General features: G+C 37.1%; 1 protein-coding gene across 1 annotated transcript in view; it reads left to right on the top strand.

Annotated features, from left to right (window-relative positions):
• Positions 1–15,096, top strand: part of LOC126251847 (RAB11-binding protein RELCH homolog) — a 121,964-nt gene that overhangs the window by 20,289 nt on the left and 86,579 nt on the right. Inside the window, exons 4-6 of the mRNA XM_049952523.1 lie at positions 164–334; positions 2,577–2,995; positions 14,175–14,361. Of these exons, the coding sequence (XP_049808480.1) occupies positions 164–334; positions 2,577–2,995; positions 14,175–14,361 (777 nt within the window). The remainder of the gene's footprint in view (positions 1–163; positions 335–2,576; positions 2,996–14,174; positions 14,362–15,096) is intronic.

Raw genomic sequence — 15,096 nt, forward strand, 5'->3', positions numbered from 1 at the left:
AGTGATAGTCTGTGTGAACCAACAGTTTCACTTATCTTTAATGATGGATTTCTGTTGTGTGGTGAATAATTTAACGTTAATCAGTTATGTGAAAGTTACTACTTAATTATAACCCATTGTGATTGACAGAACACGTGTTAAATCCTCAAAAATATTTATTTAGGATTTTGAAGATTGGGATGATGTAGGATTGAATATTCCAAAACCAGCTGAACTGCTTCAGTTGTATCGTGAGTTTATGAGGCAGTCGGGCCAAAGGAAAGTGCTGTGCCAGAATGTTGCCTGCCAAACTGATGAACTTGACCTTGAGAAGGAATCAAAACTACAAGACATGGTAAGATATTGCAGTATATTGTCAAAAATCTTGTCGAGCTATTAGATGAAAAATACTCAGTTGCAAAGTTGTTCTTATATCACATGTTGATAGAATCACCAGAATAAATATAGTGTTTGTTTTCAGATATATTTAAATTTGTCTTACATGAAAATTGTACGCAGTCCCAACCCCTCCCTCCCTCCCTCCCTCCCAGACATGGTAAGATATTGCAGTATATTGTCAAAAATCTTGTCGAGCTATTAGATGAAAAATACTCAGTTGCAAAGTTGTTCTTATATCACATGTTGATAGAATCACCTCCTCCTCCTCCTCCTCCTCCTCCCATAACAAATCTACAATCTATTCCAGTGCCACTAAAATAGTCTTACACCTGAAGGAACTTAACTTGATCCAGATTCTAAGTTAAGATCACTGGGAGAAAATGTTATTATCAAGAGTGAACATCCAAAAAATAATTTAATGTTTATAACAATAGCACATACAAATACAAACACCACAAGTCCACAAACTGTAACTCACTCCAAAATCTATCAGTCCTGTTTCTTTACGCCTCAGGCTTTTTTGATCAAAATGATAACTATGAGATTTTTAAATTTGCAGCCAAGTTTTAATTTTTCACAGTATTTTGACAGCTTCTTTACCTGAAGAGGATGGAAATATCATAAATTATGACACAGACTTAGCTGCAAACTCGAAAACCTGAGTGTGACATTGTGACTTCTACTTTTGAACACAAGACAAATAAAATTTCCAATTCACCTAGTGATTTCTTTTCATCTTTCATTTCCAAATTAAGCTTGTTAATGTGATGTTTAACGTGTTGTGCCCATTGTATATGGTGACAAAAGAGCAAAGTAATATACCATGATTATGTATAGAACTCCTATTATGATTGGGCATGATATTAAGCCATTTAGTTTCCTGAATGATCTTTTATTGAGAGATGATTAGATGTGAATTACAGTCAGCTAACCACCCAGCCTTGTTCTTTTGTCTTTGAACTCCTTTGTACTTAAATGTCCCATAAAATGTGTTTTCTGTTTTGGGGTAGATTTTTGTGCATACACATCGAACTTACAAGTTTGCTCCTCACTTCTAAAAATTTGAAATGTCAAACTGCATACAGTTTTAGGGTTCATGAGGTACAATTATTTTACATTTGAAGAATGTAAACTTTTAGTGTAAGCTGTATAATTCAAATACTGTTATCTGAAAGCAGTCATATAGATATTGAAATATGTGTTATTGTATTATGTAAAATGTTTATTTTGTATGTTATGTAACAGCTGTGTATCTAAGAGGCATGTTTGTAAAGTGAGGTTACAACATATTTTTTACCCAGAAAATTGCATATTTACTTCCAAAACTTGTCAGCTGGGCAGGAATAGAACTTTTTTTCCCCCCTCTCAATAGATTGTCATTATGCTCCAAGCATTTGGTATTAAGTTTTGTTTCTTCTCCCCCTCTGTCAAGAGATTGTCATGAAGTTCCAAGAATTTGGTATAAAGTTCTGTATATCTGTGGCACTGCCACTCCTTCAACTGTCTTCCTTGTCTGTTGAAAAATGTTACCTTAAAGGGAGAAAAAAGAAAGAAAGAGAAAACGGACTGCTGGGTGCTACATTAGTACTAAGGACTTGATCTTCCTAAATATCCCGTCAAAACAGTTGCAGTGTTTGGTACAATATTATTGTGCAAAAAGTAGTACATGTGACAGTCATTCTCTCTCTCTCTTTCTTTCTTTTTTTTGATGACTCAGCAAGTCTTTATATATTGAGTTGGTATCAAAGGTTGCATTAGCAACTTTCTCAGCCAAAATAGACAATATCCTAATACTCTGGTTATCATGGATATTTATTCAGCCATATTTTAATTATCTATCTACTTTGCAATTTGCTATGTGACATTAATTTATTGTAAATAGTCTCAATTTTGTGCAAAATGTAAAGGGGCTTCTTATGTTGTGTGTTAGCAAGATTGCTGATGAGGGAGTAAACTCCATACTAGGTGGAATCGAGAATTGCTGTGTTAATGTTTATGCACAACATTCACACAAATGCTGAATCTGTTGGCCCCAACACTACTTGTTTTGTGTGCTAAGTACTGCTCTTTACTTAGGAGTACTAATATTGCTCCAACAAATATGCTCCGAGCTACAGGCATGTTGTAACCTTACTTTCCAAATGTCTCATGAACTTGGTTTCAGAGTACTCTTAAGTATCTACTTTCATTATGCACAGGCAATGGAAGTTGAACAACTTAAGGAGCAGTTATCACTTATGGACCAAGAAAAACAAGAGCTCCAAAGGCTGTGGACAATGGACTCCAAATTTGCAGCTGCAAATGTAGATGTTTCTAATGTTACTACACCAGGATCTGATCTGGCTGGAATTCTAACTACCTCAACATCCCATAGTGGGACACCGGAGTGTTTTGAGATCTTGGATGTAGAAACTAAAGATGACTGTAGTGCATTGCAAGATGAAGATGATGAGTTACCTATCAGCCTTACTGACACTGATGCTGAATGGACTCGAGTTGGAAGCACTTGTGGTGCGGAACCTGCAGAAACCTCAAGCAGACTGCAAAATGAGATGGCTTCTTCCAGTGCTGAAGCTGAATCAGAAACTAAAGTCCTTTTAGACACCAGTACTTCAAGGTAGTTTATTAGATTGTGTTTCATTGCTGATGTATACAAGTACTTCAATTACATTGACTCGGTTATTGTTTTAAATATTCCTTTCACTTTTGTATACATTAGTGTGTCATTTTGGTGACTCCAAGAGAAACAGTTTCATTGCCTAAATGTCAGGGATTTGGTTTGTTGTTATCAAAAAGAAAGTTATCTGATCCAAAATTTGTCTTCCACATGAAAACTTTGTTTGGGCCAACTGAAGAGTTGGACTTTGGTTCAGATTCCATGTAAAATTGCAAATTCTATAGTGAGTGTATAGGTGGACTGTACTATTTATATCTAATTTCAGCTACATTTTTGTATGCAGTACTATGCAAAAAAAGGAACACAAATGTACACAGATCTGATGTAAAAAATCTTCAACTGTGCTCAGCAAATAGGGTAGATTTGAAGTTCATTAATCAGACGGTCACATAGTAACAGTAAGACTGATAACCCCCATGTATCCACAGCTACATTTACATATATACTCACAATTAATTAATTAATTAATTAATTACTTTTGTTACATAGAGCGCTTCAAAGAGGAGAACCATCAGGAATGTGGGACAAGTCAGGGTAAACCTTAACAAAGCCAATCATCGTGTGAAATTTAACATTTACACCACATTGTCAAAACTTGTAAATTATAGGGAAAGCTACTGCTTCCTCGATGACATCAAACAGAGATTTCTTATCTGTAATTGGTAGCATAATATTTACATGAATACACTAGTATTTTCAAAGAAAGTAGTTGGCTTCATCCTTAACAAAAGAAATCTGTTTACAGTACCCTATTACTTGTCATGCAGATTTACAAAAAACACTACTATTTACTACGGACAATTCTCAATCCTTGAATTGAGGTAATAAGATAATTTGGTGAAGAAGTTGCTGGTAAGGCATTTTTTTAACTTTTGTTTGATATAGTAGAATTCCAAATTTCTTGTTTTATTAGACAGGAGTTTGTTTAATACCTTTGGTCCATTCTGGATCCTAGGCATGGAGGCAAAATCTACATGAAAATTATTTTTGTGTCTTGTGTTATGACTGCATAAATCCAATTCAGCTGAAACTGATTTTTATTATCAGCAACAAAAGCCATTAAGGAGTAAATGTAGATCCTTAAAAAGGATTCTGAAAGATGTACAGTCTTCTGAATTATCTACTTAATGCAATATTCTTACTGATCACCTGCTGGCTGTAGTAGACAGGTGGGTGGGTGGGTATCCAAATGAACTCCAAAGAATTTTGCACACAGTTTTTCATTCAGTGTATGACCATTCATGTGAACATTTGGTTCTGGCAAGACATTTTACTTGTTAGAAATGGCATGTTATGAATTTTTGATACGAAGATTTAGAATGTTTGTTGTGAAACAATTGTAGGCCTGTTTGTTTATCATTTGGGTGATGTATGGAAATGTTTTGTTTGATCCATTGATTAGGATGCTTATGTGGTCAGTAAATATTATAAGCTTTGAGTTGCCCCTTAAAGTCATTGAAAGATAATTTAAGTCAGTTAAGAACAAGAGGAGATCCAGTATCGCTCCATGGGGCACTACATGTTATGGTCTCTATTTCTGAGACCAGTTTCATTGCTGTGAGACAGTTTGATCTGCTTTCTGTTACGAAGTAAAACTTGTTTCATGCAAGAAGGGTGTCATTAATGTTATAATATTTTATTACAAACAATCCTGTTGGAAGAACATCCACAACTGAGCATTATACCAGAGGTTGAAAATACCGCTTCAATTGTAAATTTCTTTTATTATCATGACCAGTTTTGGGCTCTCATAAGCCCATCCTCAGGTGTCACACTGGAAATAGCACGAGGTGGGAGATAATTTTCACATGCCACAACCCGTATAAAAAACAAAAAATTTTCATAAAGTTTTTAAAAAGTTTTAAAAAACATTTTGAAACCACCGGACTTGCTAGGTGCGGTGAAATCTATGTCAATGCGAAAATGACACCAGACAGTACTACGGACAACTGTCTGGGTAGGAAATACACAGATAATAGCAGGACACTTACACTGTGCTGTGGCCCCCAAGTGCTGTGATGTACATGTACTAGGCACAGTGTGTTACCTATGAGCGCAGAACAGGGAGTAGTGGATGCGAATGAGATAGCAGATTGGTAAACCAGAGTGGCAAGAGGCCACACATCAGTAGTTTTATACAAGGCCTATTGCATACGAAAAGCACAGGACTTCCTCTCCAGCCTTATGTTCAAAACATACTCATTTAACCCCACAGCTAAGTTTCTCATGGAAATTAAGAAGGCGCTTAGAGAAACAGACGTGTTATTCACCCCATTTCTTAAAACTACTTTAATACCGATGAATCCGAGAGCGCCCACTTTCAGGAGCGTTGTCGAACTTCATAAGCCATAGGCTTCTTTAAAGCCACTTATCAACGCTATTAATGCCCCAGATTACTCATTGACTAAGGAATTGCAAAGTTTCCTCAGTAAGCATTATTTTTTTCCATGATGATCATGCCATCAAGAACAGAGAGGAGTTAATTACACACCTCAAACATGTAACTGTAACCAGTGATACAAATCTAGCAAGTCTTGACATCATAATCATGTACACAAATATCCCCATTAAAGATTGAGTACAACTTACAGATGCTCTCTCATCTAGATTCACAAAAAATTAATGAATTCCTTCATCTGCTCAGAATTGTACTGGACCATAATTACTTTGTCTTCAAAGACACCGTATATGGGCAAACTGACGGGTTGGTCATGGGATCCCCCATTGCCAGTATAATAGCTAATATTTACATCAATCACATTGAACATAATTTTTATTTCAACCCACCCACAACACCTTCAAAGAGTAGTATGCTACAAAAGATACATCGATGACATCATACTTTTATATAACGGGACCGACGCCCAGCTGCAACTATTTCAACATTACTTTAACAAAAATGCACCCCAAGATTCAGTGTATGATAGAATACCACTCTGGCTTTACTCTCCCATTTTTAGACCCAGAAATTTCGTTACAGGACAGTAATGTTCATTTTAACATATTTAGAAACCCAAGTATGACTAGTTCTATTATTCGTTGTGCTTCAGTCCACCCAAAGCAGCAAAAAATGGCAGCTCTTCGTGCTATGCTTTACCATGTGGCCAGAGTCCCTCTCTCAAAAGAGAATTACCAGTGTGATTTGGATACCATTAAAGTCATAGCACATGCTAATGGCTACCAGCCAATTGTTGTTGATGTTCATCAGCCAACGCAATCAAAAGGCGCTTCCAACGATCTGTACGGGTCTACCCTGTCATATACTAATATTGATAATGCTAAAAAAAGTTTCTTGCAGGATCCCATATGTAGATGTTATATCTGACAGGATTGACAAATGGCTTAGAAAAGAGAGGATTTACCTGCCTTCTACACCCTGCATAAGGTCGGGCATCTATTGAAGCACCACGAAACCAGAGAAGACAATTGCTACGCACAATCGGGCATCTATTACATACAGTGTAGTTAGTGCCCTTCCACATACATAAGCCAAACTGGCCGCTCCTTTAACATACGGTTCAGAGAGCATGAGGATCTTAGCAATTCCAAATCCGTTCTCACTAACCAGCTGAAGGATCATAACCATTCCATTTAAAGTATAAACACAAATTGCAGAATACTACATATTCAACGCAAGGGCCCAGTTTTAAACATTCTAGAAGAAATAGAAATCATCCGCAGCATTTTTCGTGATCTGTCTGGCACTTTGAACGAGCAAACTGCGCTTAAGCACGCAGTCCTGCCGAATAACATTTCTTTTTTGAATCAGCACCCAGCCTCATTGCCTTCTCTTTCTGGTCCCCGATTACTGTACACCATACATGTTTAGTTCTTAATTGGGTCAGTGTTTTTCTGACATAATTTTTGCAGCCTTCAATAGGCTTAACGAATGTATGGCATATGCACGTTTCCTATAGTGAGGTCTGCAAGGTCCACCTAGTTCATTTTACATAGCTGTAAAATTGACCTCTCTTAATAATATACTTCACATGTTTTTCATTTTATCCTATGACTATGGCGCATTATAGTGCTGTGGCATTATCTGTGCCCTCACTAATTACAAAATTACCTTTCCTTCATGATGTAAAATGGGTCTCAGGTCTTCTCATGTAATTCTCAATTAGTTGTCTACTGTTGATTAGTAGGTTTTAAATTGACCCCACTTTTAATGTGTACTTTTAGGCTATTGCTGCTAGCTATTACTTGGCATATTACTTTTGGACAGCATAGACTGTAAGTTTTCTTTACTTTCCCCGTTGATCAATAGTTAGAGCTTGTAAATAGAAGTGGCACATGTGTATGTTTTTTTATCTGATGACTGTGGCATGTTGTTCCATGTTGCCACTTATATATCCCCACTAAATTTAAAACTTGCTTGCCACTCATGTAAAAGAAAAGTTTCACTGCACTTTACGGTTTATATAATAATCTTATATCACAGCTTCCACTCAGTTTTACCACAGTTCTGTATCGAAGTGTTCAATACACTCCTTTACTATGCATAATGCACTTTTAACTTATTTCATGTATTTTTTATGTAATTATTTTTATTCATTTTAAATGTAAACCACTAATTCAAATTGTGAATGAATGGCCGGGCTAGTGGCCCTGCGTTCTTCTCTCCATCAATAGATGGCAGCACTCTAGTCACTCTGGTTTACCAATTTGCTACCTTGTTTGTATCCGCTACTCCCTGTTCTGTGCTCATAGGTAGCACACCGCATCTAGTACACATCCACCGCGGCACTTGGGGGCCACAGCACAGTGTAAGTTTCCTGCTATTATTTGTATATTTCCCTACCAGGCAGTTGTCCATAGGACTGTATGGTGTCATATTCGCATTGCTATAGGTTTCTCAGCACCTAGCCCGACAGGCGGTTTCAAAATATTTTTTTAAATGTTTTTTAAAAGTATTTTAAAATTTTTTTGTTCTTATATATGTATGTTGTGGCATGTGAAAATTATCTCCCGCCTCTTGTTACTTCCAGTGCGACACCTGTGGATGGGCTTATGAGAGCCCGAAACTGGTCATGATAATAAAAGAAATTTACAACTGAAGTGCTATTTTCAACCTCTAGTATAATTTTTTAGTTTGTCAAGTAGAATTTTGTAGCCCACACCCAAAGGATCACAGAACATCCCAACAGGATATTTTTTCTTGTTTTTCTGTGCCAGGAATTCTCTCTAAATGTTGTATGTCTCTCTCTGTGGACAATCTTTTGCGCTCAGAAATGTATTATTTTATCGTGGATCATTTTCTCAGAAGATGTTTAAAAATTAGGATGAATTAAATAGGTCTGTAAAGGAAGATAGTTTGCTTATCTCTAGTTTTGTCGGGATTTTCTGCAGCAGATTGAAATCTGCCCAGAAGTGTTCCCTAAGATAGTAGTGAATTTCAAACATAACTTAAGGTTAGCTCTATTAAGTCAGGACAAAATTTAATAGTTTGATAGAAACACAATCATAGCTATCATAATCATTAGTCTCTAGTAACCTGATCTTCCTAGGAGTTATTTTTCTGAAACAAATGTCTTTTTGATGGTACTTACAGTGCCTGCTGAAGGAAATGTAAAATGATGGATATGTAGTGACAGTTGAAAATTTTTGTTGGACCTGAATACAGATTTCCTGTTTATCACAAGCAATCACAGCAACTTTTAGGCTATCTGAGTATGCCTGCAGACCTGACTCAAACTTCCATTGTCACTAGTGTTTGTATTTATAATTCCTGAACACTAGTAACAGATGTCCCATAGGTTATGTGGGAATAGCAACTCTGAGAGAATGGGAACAGTGGAGGACCATGGCTTAAGCTGCTGCAAAGGATATGTATTAACTGAAAAAATTAGTTTGAATCCCAGTCAGTCACAAATTTTCAGTTGTCACTATGTATTCATTACTTTGCAAGTTAAGCATATCTGAACAGTTTAGTCTGGTGTGCCAGACTACAGGTTTTTAAAAATGTAAAGTGGTAATTGTGTTCCAACTCTTGACCACAATTTGTTCTTTGAATTAAGTAGGGTTCTCTTTTCATAGCACAAGGTAATTCAGTCCTAAAATTTATCCATCAGTGGTCCCTGTTTTTAATTATGTACAGTGTAAGGCAGTGGGTATTTTTTTTCCAATATTAACCTCTCCCTGCTCCATTCAATTCTCTCAACAGTGAGGAGTAAATGTCTGTATGCCACCATATGTGCTCTAGTTTTTCTTATCATATTCTTTTGGTTCTTGCATTATACATGTAATTGATGCAACAAAACTGTGGCTCAGTGCCCCTCAAGTACTGGTTCTCTTTATGCAACAGTATTTCATGAAAATATCTCCTTTCTTCCCTTAGTTCCCATTTATCGCCTAAACACCTCTGTTACACTTTTCTGTAGACTATATTGATTTGTTGAGATCCAAGCAACAAGGCTGTGGAGTCCTGATGTACGACACTGAAAGAATTCTAACAGTGTAGCAGTAGTTTAGAACAACCCTACATCTACAACTACTTTTATACTCTGCAAGCCACCCAACGGTTTGTGGCGGAGGGCACTTTACGTGCCACTGTCATTACTTCCCTTTCCTGTTCCACTCGCTTATGGTTCGCGGGAAGAACGACTGCCAGAAAGCCTCCGTGCGCGCTCAAATCTCTCTAATTTTACATTCATGATCTCCTCGGGAGGTATAAGTAGGGGGAAGCAATATATTCGATACCTCATCCAGAAACGCACCCTCTCGAAACCTGGACAGCAAGCTACACTGCGATGCAGACCGCCTCTCTTGAAGAGTCTGCCACTTGAGTTTGCTAAACATCTCCATAACGCTATCATGCTTACCGAATAACCCTGTGACGAAACGCGCCGCTCTTCTTTGGATCTTCTCTATCTCCTCTGTCAACCCGTCCTGGTACGGATCCCACACTGATGAGCAATACTCAAGAATAGGCCGAATGAGTGTTTTGCAAGCCACCTCCTTTGTTGATGGACTACATTTTCTAAGGACTCTCCCAATGAATCTCAACCTGGCACCCGCCTTACCAACAATTAATTTTATATGGTCATTCCACTTCAAATCTTTCTGCACACGTACTCCCAGATATTTTACAGAAGTAACTGCTACCAGTGTTTGTTCCGCTATCATATAATCATACAATAAAGGATCCTTCTTTCTATGTATTCGCAACACATTAAATTTGTCTATGTTAAGGGTCAGTTGCCACTCCCTGCACCAAGTGCCTATCCGCTGCAGATCTTCCTGCATTTCGCTGCAATTTTCTAAAGCTGCAACTTCTCTGTATACTACAGCATCATCCGCAAAAAGCCGCATGGAACTTCCGACACTATCTACTAGGTCATTTATATATGTTCATCAATCTGCTTGTGCTAGCTAACTTATGCTCACATCACAGAAGTGAGCCATTGGCCAGCACACAGCATGTGATGGTGAGGGGGGAGGGGGATCTGAACAAGGTAGTTCCACATGAGAAACTTGTCAACATGTCTGTTCTACAGCTGCTAATGTTAGTTCCATGTACCTGTACACTCTGTGGTGGCTAATTAATGCCTTTCACAGCAGATTTATTTTCTCAAACTGTTGCATTGATGAGAAATGACAATGAAATGATAGTTACATTTTTTAAATTGATGAAACAAAGAAAATGGGGCCGCTAATTATGAAACTTGCTCTTTTTTTACGACTGTTGCAACTTTATAATGAATGTAGTTTAAATTGACATAAATTTGTATTTCGTAACTATTTTATTCCCACTTTAACCTTGAAAACACTGGATGTCAATGAACCCTACTTATTTTTTGGGCCATTTTACAAGCACTGCTCAGTGTAGATTCAAAAATTGACATAATTGTAGCTGCAAACTTGTAAAGTCGTGGAAATCAATGTTGAGGAAAATTTTTGTGCAAGTCTATGAGACTTATTTTGTTTGAAACTTCCCATGCAACTGCCTGTCATGCTAAACATCAGGGTTGTAGCTGTAGCTGTGCACTGTCGTGTTATAAACTGTTGTTGATATGTCTGACCTTAGCTTTGAAGTTCCTAACCTGGCCATCGTGCTAATTTTCATTGATTCAAAATGAGCTGCTTTCCACTTTAAGCATGGCACTGCAAGCATATGCCCTTGCACATAAGGCTATGGAAAACCCAACACATCGGCATTCCTCTGAAAACAGCACTTTCACTGCACCATGCTGTGACATCTAACTGCCCCATTTTATTATGAAATCTCATTTCCCAATAGCGAGTGAGCTTGAGTGCCATGCTCTCCTAGCCGCCTCCTGAACAGGACTGGTTTGGAATTAAGTTCAGTAATTCTGCTTATAGTTCACTTAACATATTTTTTTACAGGATTCTCCCAACAGATTGTCACCAAGTATCCTTCCCTAGCACTTATTCCACATGTTCATTGTGCTAATTTATTTTGTCGTAATACTTGTGCAAACAATATGACATTCATCACATGCTGCTGCTGCTGCTGCTGCTGCTGCTGCTGCTCCTCCTCCTCCTCCTCCTCCTCCTCCTCCTCCTACTACTACTACTACTACTACTACTGGGTTGTTACTCATGTTCTTTGCACAGTTTTGCATTTATCCAGATGTAAGGAAAGCTTCTGGTCAGCATTCACATTTATGGAAAGTTGTTTTATCAGTTCATCAAATGTAAACAGTGACAAAATCACTCTGCATTTCTAGACAATCACCCAAGTAGTGACACTTTCCAACAGATAATAGTATCTTCACAGAAAAATCTGAGAATCCTGCAGACTTTACCTGATAAGCCATTCGTGGATATTGAGACCATTAGGTATCTTAATATGCTTCTTTTGTGGTTTATCTGGTGTTATTTCCATTTTTGTTAACAATTTGCTATGTAGCATAAGGAACTGGTCTCTGTGAGTCAAAAATTCTTTGAGGCAATCCTAGATATGAGGAGCTGCATCAAATGATCATGTCTCAGTTGACAGATTGATAATTTAGGAAGACAGAATCTACCTGTTTACCTGCTTAAGGTATTTAGGAAAAGGGAATTCTGCTTCATATGAATGGTGTTATCAGAATATCTGGTGATTCTTTGAGAGGAAGTTCATTTCCTTGCAGAAACGCATCATGTTTGAGATTAAAACATCCTCTGGGGTCGAGCAGTAAAAGATATTATAGCCACTGGTGTTTCAGTCTCATGAATCCCTTGACTTAATTTTCATAGAAACAGAAGTGATATATTCTCTTTTCCAAACATATGGGAATTTGTTCCATAAGTGTGTCTCCATGTGTACACTCAAACAAAGGTGCTTATTCTATAGTGTATTTGTGTAAAACATAATATACAGGCTGACAATTATTGAATTACATGAAAAAATACGTAAATTAGTTGTGAACTACATCATGCACACTTTATTCAACGTGTAAACTTTGGTACAGATGTTCGGATTTAGGTTATGACATGTTCGATATGGCTGCTATCATTGCCGATGATGTGGTACAGAGTGCAGACCAATAGTGAAATTTTGCATGACCCACTGAAGTGTCGAAATGGCAATGCTGTCAATTTACACCTGAATGGCTGTTTTCAGCTCAATCCCACAAAAATGAGTCACTTGCCTTCAGCTCCAAAGACTACAGCAGCCAGTTGAGGTCCATGCCAGAGCCTGAATGAGCTCCCCATAGTGCTCCTCCAGGATATAAAACATTCTCCTGCTTTGATAGGGTCAAACTCTGTCTTGCATGAACAACATGTTGTCGAAATCATGGTCACTTTGGGCAATGGGGATGAAATCATCTTCCAAAACCTTCATGTACCATCAGTAGTCACCGTGCCATCAAGGAATATCACACTGATTATTCCGTGACTGGACACTGCACATCACACAGTCACCTGTTGAGGGTGAAGAGACTTCTCAATCACGAAATGCGGATTATCAGTCCCCCAAATGCAGCGATTTTGCTTATTGACAAACACATCCAAATGAAAGTGGACTTTGTTGCTAGACCAAACCATAATGCGCATACTAATTCCCATCATGCTCCATGGCCAACTGCGCAGTTTGAATGTCCTAACACAAACCGTTCAGAAGTTATGACGATTTTATTCCATATAGTTCAATAATTGTCACCCTATAAATTTTACTCGGGGCATGATGCGTGGTTTACTTAGAGTGGTTTAAATACTAGGAGAGCTTATTTTAGTGGACTCATTTTTGTGTTTTTGCCGTGGTCAGGTGGTAGTAAAGTATTTTTAAATGTAGTTTAATATTTCAGATTTGTTTTTGTTTGCTGTTTAGAACCAGCTGATTCGTGGTCTTGGCGATAATCGAGTATCATTGGAGTTTTCTGTGAGGAGTAACACATGTGCTGGCATCAGATTGTTCTATAATTTCCATAGTCATTCATAACAGTTCAGACACACTAGAACTATGCACTGTACATGAACAGGATTATGTTGGACAATCACACTTAAGTAGTACGCTGTGCGAGGAACCTACATTGGTATTTTGTGAGTGAATGCCTATGTAAATGAGTTCTGAACTGAGAGGTGATTCAAAGATTCAGTTAAGTTATTCCTTTGCTGTTTCTGTATTCCTGAGCTTTGTCATGTTGTTGTATTTTTGTGATCCCAATTGTTTGTTTCTTTGTTTTTTTAATTTTGACGGTCATCTCTTCACTCAGTGATTCAGTCTTTCTGTTCTAGTTGAGAGAGTCACATTGACCCACTATGAGCATTTGGTAATTGTTGTAATTTATACTGTAGTATGGCATTCAACTGTGGCATGTATAAGTCATGTTGTTTCTTCTATTTCCCTGGATGATGGTTTAGAACCAGACCCAGTAGGAATCAATTTATGAATTTCAGTACAATAAAGTTGTAATGTATTTCTTGGAATTGTATTTATATTAGTTGTGGCTTAAGGTTGAACAGTTCATTCTCTTCCGTAATCTTATATCTGTGTGTCATTGTCATCATCGTGGACTTTCAACATCACTTACCCCTGACTTGTAGGTCCAGAATACAGGTATTAAGCTCCCTTTTTAGTTCCTGTGAATTTTAAATTTGGTCTCTTTTTTGGCTGTAAGCAACTTGTGCAAGGATAAGCCACCTATTTAATAATATGTATTTCTCATTCTAGGTCATTACCACCTGCATTTCGAAAGGAAGTGTTAGTTCGCTGTTTTGTGGATACATCAAAACAGCATGAGAGCCAGCCGTTACTGGCAGAGATACCGGAGAAAGACAATTTAAGTGATTATTTACTTCCTGTGTTAGGACAGACATTGCCACGTGTCATACCAAACATTATTCTTAACAAACGTGAGGTATGTAAATAAGAACATCTATTCTGTTTTTTCTCAGGTTGTAATATCACAGAGAACATCTTTTTCAGTTTTTATAATATTTGTGATATTCAGTTGATTTTTTAAAAACAAAATTAGTTAGCTATTTGCTTGTTTGGTGACTTTTTGCTAAGATATGGAATGAGTCAGTTTGACAATTGAATCGGTCGGAGTTGAAAGGCATTAAGTCAATTTTCACAGTTTTTCAGGGGAAGGAAAAGACTGTATAGATGTATCTAAGCCAAATAAATATTGATTTAACTTCTATTATCTATAAAATAATATATTAGAATGTAATTTTTGTTAGTGAAAATACAATATGAATGTTTCATCCACATTTATTTTTGTTTTTAAAAAATGGACTTAATGCTTTTCACCATGCAGTTACTAGTAAATTCACAACCTGTATTGATTAATAAATTTAATATGGTATATTAATCGTGTGTTTATTGAATACATATTAATGGACAACAGTAATATTAATTACAAAATGTATTATTACTATGACTGAATATAATTTAAATTCATGAAGAAACACGCACACATAACTATTAGGGACAGAAAGATTCACTCAGAGTTCTGATAATTGGCCACTTTAGAATGTTCTCATAAAATTCCATCGCATCGTGAGGGACATATTTCACTAACTTTCCAATGTCCTGTATCTTTTTGAAGTTTATGGGAACTTTTGCTCTTGTATAACTTTTCAGATGGCAT

The sequence above is a fragment of the Schistocerca nitens genome, chromosome 4 (assembly GCF_023898315.1).
Source record: "Schistocerca nitens isolate TAMUIC-IGC-003100 chromosome 4, iqSchNite1.1, whole genome shotgun sequence".
NCBI lineage: Eukaryota > Metazoa > Arthropoda > Insecta > Orthoptera > Acrididae > Schistocerca > Schistocerca nitens.